This window comes from Lutjanus erythropterus, chromosome 22 (assembly GCF_056507025.1).
Source record: "Lutjanus erythropterus isolate fLutEry1 chromosome 22, fLutEry1.hap2, whole genome shotgun sequence".
NCBI classification, from domain to species: Eukaryota; Metazoa; Chordata; class Actinopteri; order Lutjaniformes; family Lutjanidae; genus Lutjanus; species Lutjanus erythropterus.
The window spans coordinates 24,065,875-24,084,446 of record NC_139338.1 but is presented as its reverse complement, the minus strand read 5'-3'; the positions used below and the strand labels follow the sequence as shown (position 1 = coordinate 24,084,446).

The following is an 18,572-nucleotide window of genomic DNA, read 5'->3' as shown; positions in this document are numbered from 1 at the left end:
TGGAGCAGAAACATAAAACAGAGAAAAAAAAAATTAAATCTTGCATCTAGCAGCCTAGTTGAGTTAGTGAGGGGGCAACTTTTTAAATATAAACACTGTAATCACCACAGTGTTGAACAAGAGAAACACATCTGTGTTCATGGTCGTCTCCGTGTAAGTAGCCACTCAGTAAAAAGCACTAAAACTCATTTCTGTTCCTTTAATAAACACTAATTCTCATCACATTGTTCTCCTAAATGCCACAGTCACATCTCCCTTCAGGCCTTTCAGAGTCTCACTAAGGACCTGAAACTTAAACAGCCGTCCATTTTGTCACTGACCAGCCAATTAAGGGCCCCATTATCTGTGAATATAAAGTCCCCAGAATACACTTCTTGGTGTGGCGGCGCAGAGACAAAGAGCTCCATCAATGCAGACTTGAGCTTAAGGAGAGCTCCGATTGTCTTCTGCAACAGTTTCCATTAGAGTTTCAGACTCTTTTCTTCGTCCTGCTCTTGCAAACAGGAGTGTTACTTGTGTTGGCGCATGAGCGATAATTCAAGCGCGATACATTTGGAGATGGTTCTATTCATTAGGGAGGAGAAGGCCTGACCAGTCGAGGAGCTGACAGGCGGCGGATTCATCGAGCCGTCCGAAACGTGGTGCCGTGGATTCATTTGTCCCGTCGGCGAGCGTGCGGAGGTCAGCGGCCCAGATTGATGGAGCCATGTCCCATTTGACAGGCCGTCTTCCACCACGCTGCACACAATCACACGCTCCCATCAGCCCCGGTGTCCTGCTCGAGCCTCAATGTCACCGAAAGAGACGACGGGATGAGAAATGTATTCATCTTTAGAGCGAAGAATTCATCATTTCTTTCATATGCAACATAAAACAAATGTCTGTGACATCATGATGAATGTGAGGGTAAAGGTTTCCAAAATCAAAAACTTTTCCTTTAAATGCATCATACATCAAATTACAAAGAAATCTGCATTGATTTTCACATTATTCTGATCTGTTGTTTCATGTTACAACGAACAGTTTCATTGTTTTACCTGTAAAATATTTCAAAATAGTATGAGATGTTCATCATCACAGACCAATGGCCGTATTTCAGCTTGAGAAAACGTGCAAAAAGATGGAACAAGGAAAATATCTTCAACAACACGTGCAGCATTCAGAAAAAATGTAATTTTACTTATGTAAAAACTTCAGACACAACAGACACAAAGTCAGGCCAAACCGTCAATATTACCTTTATCTGAATTTGAACATTCGTACAGCATGAGTCTGATATTGACGATAACTGCAGTACCCTCAAAAGAAAGTTTCTGCACACCTAAGTGACAGCAGAGGAAAGTTCATCTGTATTTTTCATGATCGTGTGCTTATTTTGTAAGATCAATAGAGTCAAAATCCAAAGATGCTGATTTTATAGTGGTTGTATTAGGGCCATAGTATGAGAAAAAACAAAACTGACGTGGTAAATTTACCTGTTTACTCTCAGAGAATATCACAGTGTTCCTTTGCCACTTGAATCTTGAGTTTCTGAGCTTCTTTTGAGTTTTTTTTCCCCCTGGATCTTTATAACCCACAAAGGCCCTAATACGCTGCTATAGATATTAAACATAAGAAACTATAAAATCCTCACATTTCAGAAGCTGGTCTGCCTTTTTCTTGATAAAATGACCCAAAATAATGATGTTTATTTCAGCACCGGTTAAAATCTTTATGTCCAGACAGCTTCTGCAATACACCATCTTTAAAGCAGGGTGAGACCTCGACTAAAATTATTCAGGATTTGGTTTCCTCCTTTTGAAACGCTGCTATCCTAACCTCCAACGCGGCCTAATCCATGAATGCACAGCAGTGATTACTGGTCAGTTCAAGCTGGAAACAAGAGCCCATCTAAAACACACAGACACGCAGGTTACCATACCAACCGCAGCATCTGAACACAGCAGATAGCTGGATTTGGCTGCGAGCGACCGAGTCAAATCCCCTCGCTGATTCCGAAAAGGCCGCCGAAGACAATAAACACACACACACCGCCCACCCTTCGTCCGACTCTCTCCAACACACACCGCCTGCCCTTTAGCATCCAGCGCACCAGGCAGAGGCAAGAAGGTTGGACTTGTATCTCTTTCATTGCGTGTTTGAGAAAGGGATGAGCATCAGCGAGACAATCGGCGTGCCGAGGCTATTCACTGATGCCACCCAGAGCCTTCACTCCTCTATCTCCTAGAAGAATGGCAGAATAGGAGCGGGGTGGAGTAAAAAGGAAAATCCTCGCCAATTTATTATTCATGGGGAGGGGATTTTCCTTTCAGGCCTCCTTTATCGAAGCCTTTCCCAACACGTCACCCTCTCTATCAGCCCTGACAAGTGCCAATCAAAGGGCTTGAGTCCAGGTTTTTGGGGAAACGCTGGAGGATTTCGGAGACAATGGCCAATGAGTCCACAGTGGCGGTGGCTTAGAGACAATGGTGACATGGCTACACTGTCAGTGTGTGGTCCTCTGGGGGGGAAACGATCCTCGCTTAGTACACGACTAATCTCTGCTTGCACCCATCTCTGTCTTTCTGGAGCCTAATCTGTCCCCGTAGCTTCCTTCAGCTTTTCCGGAACAATCCACCAGGGTCAGTTCAGATTAGTGCTCTTTGTGGCCCGGCGCATCGCTACATTCATTTGGATGCTAACATCTTTAGTAGCAGCTGAATGCTAAACATTGGAGTGGGCGCAGCGGAGTGACCGGGGCAGCGGGGAAACAGTCATGAAACAATTATGAGGGGACGGATTATTCTACCTATGAATCCCTGATGAGTTCAACTGGACAAAGGTCTTATCATGAGCCTCGCTGGGGAGCCGCAGCATCTGATCGCAGCTGATTTCTGGCTTCGGTTTAATCTGAGAATCACACAAAGAATGTCGATTGATCCGGAGACATGTGGACAATTCACTGATATGGAAGAGGCATTAATAAAACTGCTTATCGCTGAATTAGAAAACAATATTTTTTGATTCCAATTCCATTCATTTTACTCACGAAGTTCAGTTTACACATCTCAAATTGCAATATTCAACCTGTGAAAACTGTAATATAATATCCTCTGTGGTTCTCAAGAAGCTCCCAAAGTTTGAAAAATGATTTGTGCTGTTCTTGTCTTGTTACCTGAGGGTTACACTGTCACTGAAACAAAGAAAAAAAATGGTTCGATTCCAGCCTGCCGCCCTTTGCAGGGTGTCATCCTCCCTCTATCAACCCTCCTTTCCTGTCCGTCCCCGGATGTCTCTATAATATGCTTGCCTTTGTGATGGTGGCAACAATAATCCCACTTTGAAACGCTGTGGAGGGAAAAGTTGAAAAGTTTCTGTTTCCACTTTAATCATTTAGAGTAAAAATGTCGGTGACATCTTCAAATTGCTTATTTTGTTGCACAAATAGTCCCAAACCCTAAAATATCAAAGCGGGAATCATCATATTATAAAGTTATTATGGTGTAACGTGTTAGAAAATTCAGTTCTCAGTGCACCTGATCAATGTACGTCCAATATTCAGCTCTGTTTTGGTCTCTACCAACTCCTGAGGTAAATATTTGGCTCTTTAGCTGCTAAAATGCCTCAGTATGTTCACAGGCTAGTCACTGACTTTGTGTTTGATGTCTTGCAGGTTGTGTACATGCAGTGGACCTATCAGATCTTTTTCACCGAGCACTGCTGGAAACAAGGTTGGTGAGAACCAAAACCAAAACTGTAGGCCTGAAGTTGCGAGCCAAAAAAAATCTGAAGCAAAACCAGACTCAGGGAGTGATCCATTCTTTTAGATCCATTCTTGATATTCAATTTTGATAAGAGCAATTTTAAATCATATCATATAACACAAAGAAAAACAAATGATTGGCATTTTTAACTTAACATAAACAATTAACTGAATTTCTCACAATCCTTTTCAACAGGAGATACTACAGACATTCAACCTTCAATCTTCCTTAAATCTAAATGTAAATTAGCAGTTGGTCATGTGAACTGATCAATTATTGCTGTCACAAGCCCATTTTCTAAACTGTCTCGTACACACTGAGCCATAATGGGGTCATTCCCTCCATTACTCGGGAGGAGCTCCATTCAAAGGTTGAACTGCACCTCCAGGGTAACCGAATCTCACCTATCCACACAAAGACATGCCACACACTGGGCATCTTTTAGAGAGACTGAGTGACCTCAGGAGTGACCCTTTCACGCCCTGCTGATGACCGCCCCCCCCTCCCTCCCTCCTCACCCAGAGTGTGACCATGCCTTTGGCCTCTAAAAGGTCAAAGCGCACCAGCCATCACCAGGATCCTCCGGGTGACATCTTCCTTTCTTGGGTTCAGTTTGTTTAATGCTCACAGGGTAGTTAAACAGTTAAAGACTGGTTTTAAAATGTGTAAGTTGAATTTTCAAGCTGAAGGAATTTCAGTCATTGTGTGTCATGACAATGGATGTACAATGTGTACATTTAACAGGCTAATCAATCCATCAATCATTCTCTATGTAAAAGAGAATTAAATCATTTTTCCCTGCAACATACTGCACAGAAGTACCACATTTTGGGAGATTTTAGTAAAAAACAGATCAAAATTTCTGAGTACAGTTTGGTTGGGATCCTGAAATAGTAAATATCTCTATATATTTGTTTGTAAATGTATGTAAATGTCAATAACTTTATTTAACACCCTGTTTTAGTTTCCACCTCTGCCTGCTTGTGGATCCGAAGAAAAAAACAACACCTCAGAGACTACAAAGCGTAGCTGACTGTCTGTTGTATCACACCATAGAGACCGCCTTTTTAAAAAAAGTTTTGGGAAAGTAAATGACAGTTGTCAGGGCATAAAACTAAAGATCTGTTGATCTTTACACGTCAACACTCAATGGTCTGACAACGGCATATCTGACAGTGCAAAAAACAAAATAAAATTAAATTGAAAAATTGAATCGAAAGTCTAATATCTAATTGTGGATTTGGAGAATCGTGACGACTCTAATTTCAAGGGTCTGAAATGACAGACAGTTTGAACATCTTATAGGTTCAGTATGCTTCAAACAAACTGGGTTGTATCTGAATTGTCTTTTTAAGTGTTTTTAGTTGTTATGAATGGCTGAGCTTAAAGTTGGAGAGAGAAGCCTGCTGCTGAAACACAACGAACCAGCACGTTATCTGTGGATAAAAAGATGCGGAGGGAGGGTGTTTCGGATTCCGTTCAACAAGTGAAAAGCAATTTTATTTGAAGCATGTCGGCACCTTAAATCAGACTGATGCCTGCAGGATCAATATCCCTGCAAGTTTTGTGGAAACTGATGTCAAAATGTTTCAAACGCAGATGGTCACAGCACAGCCTGATCTATAGTTCCGCCCTCCTCCTCTCCTGGATGTGTTTTTAAGCTTAGCAGCCACTTGACATCGGCCATTTTGGTTTAATAAGACACATCACGGTGCCTTTGAACTGAACGGTGAGCTGCAGCTTGGCCCTCGCACACATCCATCTCTTATATGATGGATGCGTTTGTAATATCCTCACAGCATGGACCATTACCGTCAGAGAACGATGACTGATACTGGACAAGCGAGAAGAAAACAGAGCGTGATCACCACCTGACAGACGTGCTAAAATGTGGCTCTCCATTTCCATGTGGTGACAGCACTCCTGACCTTTTTCCTGTCTGTCTCTCCAGTGTTTGTGGTCCTTACAGTAAGCGCTGCCTCTGAACCATCATTCATGAATGTACACAAGCCGACCACACAGGTGAAGGTGATACTTGGAGCCAGCTGGCCCTACTGAGGATTATCGGGCTTAAGTGTACCGGAGGCAAGAGAACGCTAAACACAGCGCTGACAGTGAGGAGACAATGGCTCCTAATAAAGCAGAGCTGACTGGGACTGAGAGGGCTTTTACCGGATCAGACGCTAATGGTGAAGACGGGCTCTTGTATTGATTAAGTATTGTTGTTATAGGCTCTCGAGAGAGAGCGCCAGTTTTAACAGGGAGGTGATATGTCATTGCAGCACACACAGATCAAGAAAAATAATTATTGTCTGGGTATATTAAAGGGATACAGTACCGTGATTGGAGGCACAGGGAGAATCTGCAGATCTGAACATGTCGTATGATGGACTCGGGTCTATGATCCACGAAGACGGCGAGCCAGAACCTCCTTCGGACTGATCCTGCAAGGACACACAAGACAGAATAAACCATTACCTAACCACATGTGAAAAAAGTCGGTCATTAGCTGCAAACTTTTTGCCAGCATGCAGAGCTCTGGAAGTAAAAGTCCTGTTTATTTTCTGTATGGATGGCAGGTCATTAGCAGTGATGAGTACTAAATGAATCATGAGCAGGTGCACTGGAGAAGATCTGGTGCTTTGATAAAAAAGTAAACATTTGGATATTGTGAGACCTGCAGCATGCTGTGAGTCTGTGATGAAACACAGTGCAAGTTGTTTTCCGTATGCCAAGAACTTCCTACCTAAAGGTGCTGCTTTTAGTCATCAGCTCATCTAATACGAGGGTAAAAAGCTGTCTATCTAAAGGTGACAAAATCTGCCTTCCAGCACCTTTAAAAGCTCACTAGTTAACGTTTCAGTAAGTGATTCAGGCAAAAGATAGTTTAGGGTTGAATCTAATTCCCAGGTCGTCAAACACTGATCTTTTGGTTCTCCTGTCACAGGCTTGATTTTCTCAAACCCGGAAACGGAGCCAAGAGGAGGAGCAGAAGTGTAGTTTTCTCTCAGACCACTTGAATTGCATTATGCTTAAAGGTCATTGTGGAACTCTTGCATAATGACGCCAAAAATAAACTGCCTACCCCGCCAGCTGTGACACAAAATGTTTCGTTTGTGCAAGCTGATAGAAACGATTTGAAGAAACAGCGTCGTGGTTTTACGGGTGGTCTTTGGCTACCTCACAGCGATGAGGCTGGACTGGCATCAGTCCTCCTGCTTTTATTGCATGAAATCAAATAAGCATGTTTCCCAAAGTTTATGTCAAACTACTACTTTAAAACTCCTGAGACTCAATGCTACAGAATATCAGCGATATCACCAAAAGAAAACTTTCAAATGGGAATTTACAGAGCCGACCACAAGCTCCACCCACCTCTCAGCTCAGAACATACCACTGGTTTATCATGGGTTTCTAAATAAATAATCCAGTGTGCGGACACTTGGTTCAGTGAGGTGCATTATGCAAATGATGGTATGAATCCTGCTCTGAGCACTCCAGCTCGTCATTGTGGTTTGGCATAATTGCAGGGGGCTTATGAGTCTCATTCATGCTTTTCAGGGGCTCTCTCTCATCCGTCATAAAGGGGAGATTAATCGTAGATCACGTGGAGCACCTGCGTCCATTCCACTGCAGCCCAGCATGCACAAGCCCTGTTTACCCCCCTGACCCCTCGCCCCTCAGCCCCTGTCTGATCCTGGTGGTGGTGCATCCTCTAAAAGAATCCCACAGTGTCGGGCGTTTAGCAGAGCGTACCCCCCTGCGACAGAGCAATGAGCTGGTGTAAAAGCCCTGCCTGCTCCCGTACAGTCAGACCTCCCGCCCCCCTCCTGCAGCCCGTGACTGATTAACCACACACCTGCTGCACGCCGCGTGCCCTCTGTTATATTGTGTCTCAATTATCAACAACAATTTGGCTCGTCTTACTGGAATGACAGTTATAAATACATGCCGGTTCAAGTTTGTAAAAGGGGGTCTTCGTGTGGGAGGGAGGCTGTGTGTGCCAGGTCTGAGGTTATTGTCTGATCGGAGTTGATTCTCGAAGGTCCTCTGTTTGCTCCGGACGAGGCGAAGTCCTGCAAATCTGATGGATGAACAGAGGAGGGGGGTACACTCTTACAGATAAGGGTTCAAAAAGGGTTCTTCCTGAAGGAACGAGGCTCTGCCTGGAACGATATGCTCCTGAGGAAAGCCCCCTTTTTGAAGAAAAGGTTTGTCAAGGGTTCTTTGTAAGACTAGGAGTTACATTAAGAAGAACCCTGTATTGAAGAAAGGATTTTTGAAAGCAAGAACCCATCATTGTTCCAAAATTTTTAATTAAAGTTTTTATTTGAATGTTTCCTCAATTAAAATGTTGATCATTTTCGTAGAACCCTCAAAAGTGAATAGTATTACACGAGAAACCCTTGGTATGTACATAGGTTCTTTTTGTCAGAGCTCTGAGGGTGGGTTCTAAATGAATCCCTTGGAATATATATAGGGGTTCTCGGTAGAACCTCTAGTGTTCGTTCTTGATTGAAACTTGCAATGTAAAGAAGTTCTCAGTAGGACCTCCAGGACAGGTTCTACACAATACCCTTAGAATGTAAAAGGGTTCTTGGTAGCACCCCCTGGCTGGGTTCTAGATGAAACCTTTGGAATATAAACTGTTATGTGCAGAACCCCCTGAGTGGGTTGATTAAATCCTTGGAATACAAAAAGGTTCTTGATGGAACCTCCAAGGTTTGTTCTAAATGCAAACCCTTGGAATTTAAACTGTTATTGATAGAACCCCCTGAGTGGGTTCTAGATGAAACTCTTGGAATACAAAGGGGTTCTATATGAAAACCCTGGAATAAAAATTGTTCCTGATAGAACACCCTCGGTGGGTTCTAGATGAAATCCTTGGAATATAAAAGAGTTATTAGGAGAATCCTGTTCTTGTTAGCACCCTTTCTGGATGAAAAGGTTCTGGATTGAGCCTTCACAGAGGGTTCTGGGTGGAACCATAACACTATGAACAGTTCAGAACATTTTCCTCAAAAATAAAATTTATTCGGATCCCCAAAAGTTGGTTCCCAACTGGAACAAAGAACAGGTTTTCCTTAGGAACCAAAGTGGGCGCGTTGTTTTCTACACATTATTGTGTGTCGTGCAGTGGTTCCACTCCAAACTGCTAATTTGTCTTTATGCTAGGATAAGATAATTTGTTGGAAAAGGGTCTATAGGGGGTTCTGGATGGAACCTTTCACAGATGGCTCTATGTGTAATCTTTTATGTGAGGTTTTGGGTAGAACCCTCTGAAAGGTTTCCAGGTGGAGAGTTTATAATAGGATCTACCAGGAAGCAAAAAGTGCTCTCCTACTGGTACGATCTGAAGAACCCCGCATGGTTCTAGTTAGCACCTTCGTTTCTCAGAGTGTAGAGAGTGAAAAGCGTCTCCAGAAGGGGCAGCGAGCGACACTCACCGATCTGTTCTCCTGGACTTTCCCTGCGGAGTCACACCTTTCAGAGACGCTGCCAGCTGTGAGGGGCCTCAAATCACCTGACAAAACCACAGAGGACACAGCGTCAAGCTACACGCAGAGGAGGCAATTGTGTGTTTGCAGTTGTGGCGCAGGCAGGCAGGCGTGTGCAGCGTCCGTGCGCGTGTGTACATAAGCGTTCGCACACTCACGCGCTTGCCTTTTGTGCTCGAGTGTGTGTGCACAGATATGAGTAATGTCGTGTATTAGTTCCAATTATGGCTCTTAATCTCTGAGCAAATAAAGGCAAAAAAAAAATGGAGTAACAAAACCCCTGAGGAGCACCTGTCTACAGAAGCGTGCCAGGTGCAAACATTGTTCAGGAGACACAGAGGGAGGAAAGACAAGCTTCCAGTAAACTCAGACAGATTTTCTCTGCTTGTAAACATCGCTGGCATAGACGCATGAATAACAAAAACAAAATCACTGCTGTTGTCATATTTCTCATATCTCAACATTTTTCTCTGGTGATCAGATGCTGCTGATATCAAGCCACGCAGATGAATTTGGTTGTATTTGTCCAGGTTTTAAGATATCTGCAATACAATGAAGGTAAATGGAATTTCAGATGTGTTGCATTTATTAGAACGAATGCTGTGAGCAACAAAAAGTGTTCACTCTGAGTCTGTGGATTATCCACAGTGAAGGTACGGTCACATAAAGGATGAGGCTTGATTTTGGGGGGTGATTGACTGATTTTATATTTGAACTATAGGAACTTTTACTTTCTCTGACTGTTTGAAAATCTGATGTTTTCAAACCACAGATAAAGACAAAAGGCATTAAAATGTAAGTCTTACTGGTAGAACAAACTTGCACAGGAAGAAAAAAAAAAAGAACAAATAGTTGAATATTTGTATTGGATGGCAACATCTGATTCTATTAAAAAAATCTTACTCTGGGATAGCTCTAGTTTGAACCATGAAAAGAAAAGTTCAAATCCTTTTTTTTTTTTACAGTTGTAGAACTTTTATCGAGTGGCTAAAATATGCCAAATCAAATGTAAACACATGTAAAACTATTTGCATGGCCGCATACCACTGGAGTTAAGTGAAATGTGTTCCTTTGTAATTTGGTTGAACTGAACCTTTAAACGTCTGCGGCGTTTATCTCACTCTCCGATGTGTGTTATCAGACTATAAACAACAGTCGTCTTGTCTGTGCACACTCTCCTCAGTTTCTTATCCATTGTTATGTATGCAGCGCATGGTTCTAAGTGTCTCCAGCTATCTCAGTCGGACTTTCCCGGTTAATGATCCACTCTAGCGGTTTGATCTTTATTAATATGGCACATCCTGATATCCCTATAAACCCCTCCGCTGAGCGGCCACACCTTCGGGGAACAGCAGTTACGAGCTCGCAGCGGCATGCCTGGGAGCGGTATCACAGCTCGTTAAAAGAGAAGCCGCTCGACGCCATAAAGGCATCGCTTACTCTCAAGGACGGCCGCGGACCGAGTCAACACACCTACAGTGTCATGTTTTCCCCCCCCGTTGTCTGGTCATGTGTGTGGTTTCTCCTCAAACACACACACACACACGGACACACCTGTCTGACTGCTCCCTGTTATTACAGTGACGGTTTCTGCTTATCAAACGATCTCATTCAAACTGTCAAAAAGATTTGTCACAGCAAGACTTTTACAAACTGAGATTGCTTGTCAGTCACAGTCAACGTCATAAACACACTCAGATTTAACACGATCACAGATAAATCACAGATAGTTTTGATACTTGTTGACTGAATAAACAAGTTTTAATAATTAAGAACTGGATTGAACTCAAAGTTTGTCTCTCGAGTGCGAACTTCCTCTTTTGGCTCAGTTTCCACCTGACATTATCAAGCTGCTTGAATCCAGTGTATCTGGATGTTTCTGCAGGATTATATTTAATCCTGGTATTAAACTGTGTGTATGTTGCTGCCCCTCAAATTCCCATGAACTTGATTTCCTCCGATAATATTCAAATCTCTAAATCTTCTAGGAATTTGACTCGTAACAGTAAAAATGCATATAGAACCTTTTAGTGCAGACGTCACAATTATGTAACGGTGTTAGCTGGAAGGGAAACACAAAAGAAAAACTGGCAAATAACAAGAGCAAAAACAAACTGTGTTGTTGGTGCCAGAATAGAAGCAGTAATTGCTCAGAATTGTTTTATCACATACCAGCTGTCAACTATGGTTAAAAGCGATAAGACAAAAGCAGGTAGATGTATGTGAGCTTCAACAAAATAAACAAAATGAACTCACAACATGAAGAAAAATGCAACCGATTTCCTTCTAAATTAAAGTTTTTCTCTTTTACCAATTGAAGATGAGCTTTAATTACCTTGTTAACTCTGTAAAACACATCTGGACAGACAGAAACAAAATAAAACTCATCAAAGCTGTCTTGTCATCTAGCTTTTCCACTGTTATAACAATCACCAACAAAATAAACCCTTAATTCAGTGTGTTAGATGTGAAAATTGTCACAATGAAGAGTTATACCTGCTGAGGTTATTCTTGGATCATAGCTCATCCTCAGTTCGGACCAGTCCTGCAGCGGCGAGAGCTCCTCTTCCTCACCGAAGGGACTCGTCAGGGTCTCCGGCTCCAGTCGGTCCAGGAGGAGCAGCTGGACCCGGGACAGGGAGCCCAGATTCCCTGAGTCACAGCCCACCGTCAGCGCCGCCAGGCCAGGAGACAGCTCTGCAGCGGGAGACAATAAAGTCTGAATTGGTAGAAAAATATCCTGCGGCGCTGCAGTCGCACACCACAAACAACGATTTGACTTCTGTAAAACAGGTTTTCTCTTTAATGGCTGAATCATTTAGATAACTACAGTAAACAGACTAATGATGGGTCTGAAAGGCAGCTGCTGACAGGGAGTAGACACGTTATTTCATCTAATCATCAGAAATAAAATCTGTCCATTTTCTGCTGCTTATCCGGGCCTGGTCACAGTGGCAGCAGGCTAACCAAGGTCATCGAGATGTTTCTCTCCCCAGGACATTTTACAGCTCCTCCTAAGGGATCCTGAGGTTTTCCCAAGCTAGACGAGATATATAACCTCTCCAGTGCGTTCTGGGTCGTCCCTGGGCTCTCCATCCAGTTGGACGTGCCCGGCAAGCAGTAGCTTTACGTCCTCCCTCCAGATGTCTTCGCTCCTCACCCTCTCTCTAAGGCTGAGCCGAAACACCTTACAGTGAAAACTTGAAAGCTTCTTCTGACTCAGCTTTCTCTGCAACGATTGGATGTTTTGCCTTCAAATTAGTTCACGTATTAATACCAGTATTTGGTCATAACACCCATGTTTAAAAAAAAAAAGAAAACTTTTAGATATAGATATTTCAGTTCTGACCAAAGAAGAGGACAGACTGATGAAGAAACATGGCAGTTCAACATGGTGGCCTCCATGAATAAGGACCTTAGTCCTCTGTACATAAAAACAGCTCATCCTAAGGAAACAAAACCACATGGATTTTCAGGTGATTATACACTAATGAAAACATTACATTCAATTTCTTCTATATTCTGACAATAAACCCACATAAATCTTACGCACTGCACCTTTATGAAGAGGAATGGAAAATATGCACAATTTAAATATGCACTCAAGAAAAGAGCAATTAACTAAAACAGTCAAAATATAAACATCAGGAGTCATTTTTTTAAAATTAAAAATGCTTCTGAAATGTGAATATTTTCTGGTTTCTTTACTCCTCTATGACAAAAAACTGAATATATTTGTATTTTGGACAAAACACGACATTTGAGGACGTCATTTTGGGCTTTGAAAAACAAATAATCAATATTTTTCACCATTTTCTGACGTTAAACAGACCAAACCACTAACTGATTTATCGAGAAAATAATCAACAGTTTAATCTATAATCAAAACAATCATCAGTTGCAGCCCTATTTTAAAATAATTAGATTGAATGACTTGTTGAACTACATTATGAAATTACCCTAAATTACACTGCCTTCTCCTCACACAAACCCAAAAACCCCCCTCCCACCCCACCCTCTACCCTGAAGCATCTCACCCCTCTCCTCACACCTCCACCTCCCCCGTCAGGCTCCAAAGTTCTCATCGTCACACCCAATTAAAAGCGGATCAGTGACAGTGTGGCTCGGTGCCCATGCAAATCCCCGGCCCACGCTGGCCGGGTGTGGAGCTGCCATTCCTCTCCGAGGGGATTTCACACAACACGCTCTGCTGCAGGTACCCCATTACACACACACACACACACACGCACACACGCACACGCACACACACTTTCCCAGCAACATCCCAGAAAAGCTGTACATATGCCTCCACATCCACTTTGCATTGAAGTAGATTTCACAGACAGAAAGTTTCCCGTTTGTCTTAATTGTGTTATGCAATGAGTCCAGTTTGCCCACACACACACACACACGCACACACACATTCTTCGGTGAAGTGTTTTCAGTTGGGAGGTCACACATGTAGGTGTGTCGATGCTTGGTAAAGTAATCCCTCAGGTGCGAAAAAGGAACTGTTGCCTTGGCTGATAAATTAAGGAGTCGTTGGGAGGAAATCCCTGGGATGACTGTGGGTGTAACATAATGTGGCGGACACACTTTCAGTTAGGCCGGGTATTAGTACATAATTAGCCAAAAGTAGCCGTGAGATTGAAAGACACTCAGCAAACACTGTAGCAGATAACAAATGACTAATCTTGTGATTAAGGTGTTGGACACGCTGGTTACCACCCACTCAGGGTCAAACAGACAGAAGAGCATGGACACACTTCTAATTCAGAGGCTTTGTTCCTTGTTGCCAAGTTTGAGAAAAAGTTTTAAAACTTCAGAGTTAAATGCTGATGACTTATCCAACATCTGTAGACTTCACACAGGATGCACATGTCCCCAAAAGGAAATTAAAGTCAAAATTCATCTTAAAGGTAAACCCAAAAATGAAAGTTCAGTCGTAACCTACTCACTCTCGTGCTGACTGCAGGTCGCGTTTAGTTTTTCAGTCCACAAAAGACTGCTGGAGTTTGACAGGTCAGACCAGACAGGTTGAGACTTGAAACTTCAAAAGCAAAGGTCCAAACAAGTCAAGTCTCAAGTTCTTGTTTTGAGTCCAAGTATTAAATCTATAGCCCTGATCTGATTGTGCACCGGGGTGGTTACCTGCAGGTTCAGACCAGGAAACCCGCAAAAAAGCTGTGTAATGGGTAAAACATATAGAAATTCACGGGTGCGATCACAGGCACATCTGAAGTGCATCGATTCATACAAGAATGGATTATTTCCTCCACTGCTTTTTAGAAAATAAATTGATGTGTGTTGTGTTTATGTTGTTTCCTTAGAACAAATCTGCTTTATGCCAGCTAGTAAGGAAGGTTTCTAGAGTCAGTTTGAAATATATCTGCACATTTTATTTGAGCCACTAATCTGTTCATTCATTTATTACTGGGTCCTCACATGTATTGAAGATGAAATATTCTTCTCAGCTCTGCCACATTGTGATTGACTCCGATAAGATATCTTGCATTTTTCAATAAAACTGCTGCTCAGTGAAGCTTTAAATCAGCCTCGTTCTTTACAGATGTAAATTGTGCTTCGTGTCACGCTGATAAAAATCAGTCTGGAGCATTTAGCTCACACTTAGCAGAGCATTTGGTTTGAGCCCCCGAGTTGATTTTATCTCGCTGCGGTTGCCGTGGAAACGGCCGCCCTGATCCTTCCGCATCCTCGGGGCAAAGGTCGCCGGGGTCAGATGGAGGTCCGGGTCAAGCAAGCAGGTTAAACACCTTGTCAGGGATTAGCGGGCTATGAGGGAGGTGGAGGAAGTCCTCATTGGCTGATGTCTCTGTCAGCCGCTCACTGAACCACCTCCAGGACACACACACACACACACACTTTTACACATGCTATCTAACACAGGCACACACACACACACACACACACCACATTTACTCTGCTTTTGTTAGCCAACATGAGCTGATACAAAGACCCGACACAGTGAGTGCTCAGATAAGCCCGTCCTCATCTGTAACACGGCAGAGTGACAGAGGAAGGAGAGCATGTCTAATTGAGACATGACCGAGAGCCACACTGAGATGGAAACAACAACAAACAAACATGATAACATGAAGCACAACACAATCAAGTCAGAACGGGAAAGAAAAGCTGCAACAAGTGTTACTAGTTAACTTTCCAAATCGATATGATGTACCACATATAAATATATATTTATATATATATTAAGGTTCAGAGCACAATTATGATGCAAATATAATAATGGAGAAGTCTGAAATTCAGTTTTGGTGCTAGATCAACATTAATCATCAACAGTTTTGATAAGTGACGAATTGTTGAAGTGATTTATCTGGCAAAAATGCCAAACATTTGTTGGTTTACATGATTTTACAGACAAAACCATAAATAAATTAATGGAAAGCAAGACCGTCTACAGGCACACTAGCAGCTCTGTGAGGTGCTTTATTCTGACCACATGTGACTTGGCATGTCAGGGGTTTGCATTCCCACTACAACCAGGCTAACTGCTTGGAGGTGTATCTTTTAACAGAAGACGAGCTCGACGAAGATGGAGTCGAGCAGCTGCAAAGCTGTTGACAGACTAGTTGCAGACTGTGTGTACCTGTGTCAGGTGAGGGGCGACCCGATGAGTCTGATGGCTCGTCCAGCGACGGACAGGAAGCAGAGCGAGGGGCGATGGCCTCCAGTTCATCAAACACGTGAGAGTGACTGCAGCTGAGCTCCGAGTAGCGAGATGCCGCTGAGCCACAGCGTCCTGCAACAGCAGCACAGAGTGGGTGTTTTATGTTATGATGATAAAAACAATGATGATGAGGATGAAGATTAGATGCAACTTTAATGACACACGTGGGCACAGTGGGTTGTTTCATTAGCGAATAATAGGAAACAACAAAGAGGTGTATGAATGATAATAAAACAACTGGGAGAACTAAATGAGCACAGGGCAAAGGGGGCAATTCAGGAAAGTCATAAGATGATTCAGTTTTTTACTTTCATATCCAAGATAAACAGATTTACTTTTCAAGATAAGACATTTTAATAGTAGGATATTCAATATTTCATCTAGAGCTGACAATAACAAGGCAAGACAAGGCTAAAAATCAGATTTTAGTAATACTCTGAACTTCTGTTAAAAGAACAATTTAACATTTTGTAAAATGTGCTTTAGTTTCTTTCTCATAAGAAGATTTGTCCTAAATATGAGGCACCTAGCTCGTAAGGTGCCACATAACTAACTGCAAAACTATAATGTTTTTACACTTCTGATGTTGTATAGATAAAACAAATGAGATAAACAAATCATTTTTTTGAGCCATTTTGAATTGAGCCAGGTTAGCAGCCTCACTCCCAGTGTTTATGCTAAATGAAGTTAACGTCTCCTGGCTGCAGTTTTCTTTATGAAAGTCAGATGAGATACTACTCACAGATTGGTCTGTTAGCTTAACATGCTAGGCTAGCTCAGCTAGCTTGTGTAGCACCGTCTGTAAAACTATGCTTCAAACTTTTTATTTTGTTTGGATTAAACAAATAGGATATAAAGTTTAAATTAATGAGTGTATATTTAAAACAATAATGCATCAAATTGCAGTGTGTCCCCTTGTTGTGATTTCAGTTTATCTCAGGGACGTTGGATTGGATTGATAACTAACGAGATGTAAATAAATAAGGAACACCAGAGAAGCTGACAGCTGAAGCTCCTGGAGGACGTTCTGTGACGCAGCTATCAGACTTTAAATCTCAGCTGGAAGTTGTTGTGGACTCAGTCTCAGTCTGTCCCCTCCAGGTTTTACACTCTGACGAGTGGGCAACTCCCAACACAAACCAAGACCTCCATGACTGAAGCCCCACAGGCTGTTAAAGTCTCAGAAATAAAAGTTCTTAAAGGAACCCTTAGTTTTACAAAAAAACAAAACTCTGGATAAACGCTTTCTTCAAAAAAAAAGGGTTCATCCTGAATAGAACCTCAGCCCTTCAGGAAGAACCCTTTAGGAACCCTCGTTTGTAAGAGCGTACAGTCAGACTCACCTTCAATATAGACGGGGCGAGAAACTCTGCCCTTAAGCTCTAATGACCAAAGACTTCACTAACAGGAGGTTAAAAACTGTCAAGATAATCACCAATTACTTATCTGCTCTCAAACCGTCAAAACAAAACTGTTTCACTCTGCCTGGTTTAGAAATCAGAGGATTAGTGAGCGAAACTGTTTCACTGGGCGGTGTGTTTTGTCATCGTCCTGAAAGAGGCTTGTCGAGGCTTTTCTCACATTAGAAATGCAGAACAGCTTGGCCCGGACAAAAGGATAATATATACAGAGGCTCTAAAAAGGAAAAAGGCAAACTCAGCTCCTTCGCGTCTGCCCACATGGACAAGTATAAATGTACACATGAAGCCACCCCTCACACAGTCAAGTATGTGAACAACGACGCGCACTATTGTGCACTTGAGCGGCCCGGCGCTCTCCTCACAAGAGACAATGGAGAGACTTGACTTGACACTTCAAAGCATACTGCTGCTGTCAACTCAGCTGTCATTCTCCGCGGACGAGGGCCGCGCTGAGTTTTTTCGGGGAGGTTAAGGGTGACTCTGAGGGGTCAGCGAGTTTGATATGACAGAGTCAGAGGCGGACAAGGCCTTCTCTGTGTGCCGGCGGCCCTCTTTTCCTGGTCACAGAGCCGGGCTAAAAGGCCCCCGAGTGGAGAGGCCAGGCCGGGCCGGGACAGTGACCCGCTTCATTGTCACGGACAGTTACACTCTGAGGATGTTGCTCAAAACAGGTCAGCTCAGGGTCGCTGTATGGACTGTAGAGGATCTGAAACAATCACGCTGAGGGTCAAAAAGGGCTGAGAGGGATGAAGAGACTCCCATTAGCCTCTGCAGCCACATACAGTATCCCACACAGGGTTATAAGGGTATAAGGGTCCTTTTAAACTTTCACTCGAGGCCGGAACAGCTTGCTTGTTTCAGGTTAATTGCAGTAACAATTAACGCCAAATGATGAAGTTCTGTATTAAAACCAAACATTGTACAGAAACCATGGATTTTTATTACCTGATTTGCTGCTGCAGAAATAGACGATATATGAAGGCCAGTTTCTAAGAGAGAACTTTTTGGAATATATCGCTGCAAAGATTATCCTGCTTTATGACAACTTGGGCTTAGCTATAGCATTTTTAGCTGAAATAATAACATTTTCCTCACCAAGTTAGTTGCTGAGATCTGGCAATGCATCGAGATAGCCTGTGGTCAGCATGACAAGGTCACCTTAAAGGACCAGCATGTAGGATTCAGTGGTATCTAACGGTGAAGT

General features: G+C 42.8%; 1 protein-coding gene across 1 annotated transcript in view; it reads right to left on the bottom strand.

Moving 5' to 3' along the window:
• LOC146306963 (uncharacterized) overlaps nucleotides 1-18,572 on the bottom strand; it is a 57,782-nt gene that overhangs the window by 21,938 nt on the left and 17,272 nt on the right. Inside the window, exons 6-9 of the mRNA XM_084710898.1 lie at nucleotides 15,867-16,019; nucleotides 11,738-11,938; nucleotides 9,191-9,267; nucleotides 6,082-6,187 (exon numbers count right to left, since the gene is read on the bottom strand). Coding sequence (XP_084567024.1) covers nucleotides 6,082-6,187; nucleotides 9,191-9,267; nucleotides 11,738-11,938; nucleotides 15,867-16,019 — 537 coding nt within the window. The remainder of the gene's footprint in view (nucleotides 1-6,081; nucleotides 6,188-9,190; nucleotides 9,268-11,737; nucleotides 11,939-15,866; nucleotides 16,020-18,572) is intronic.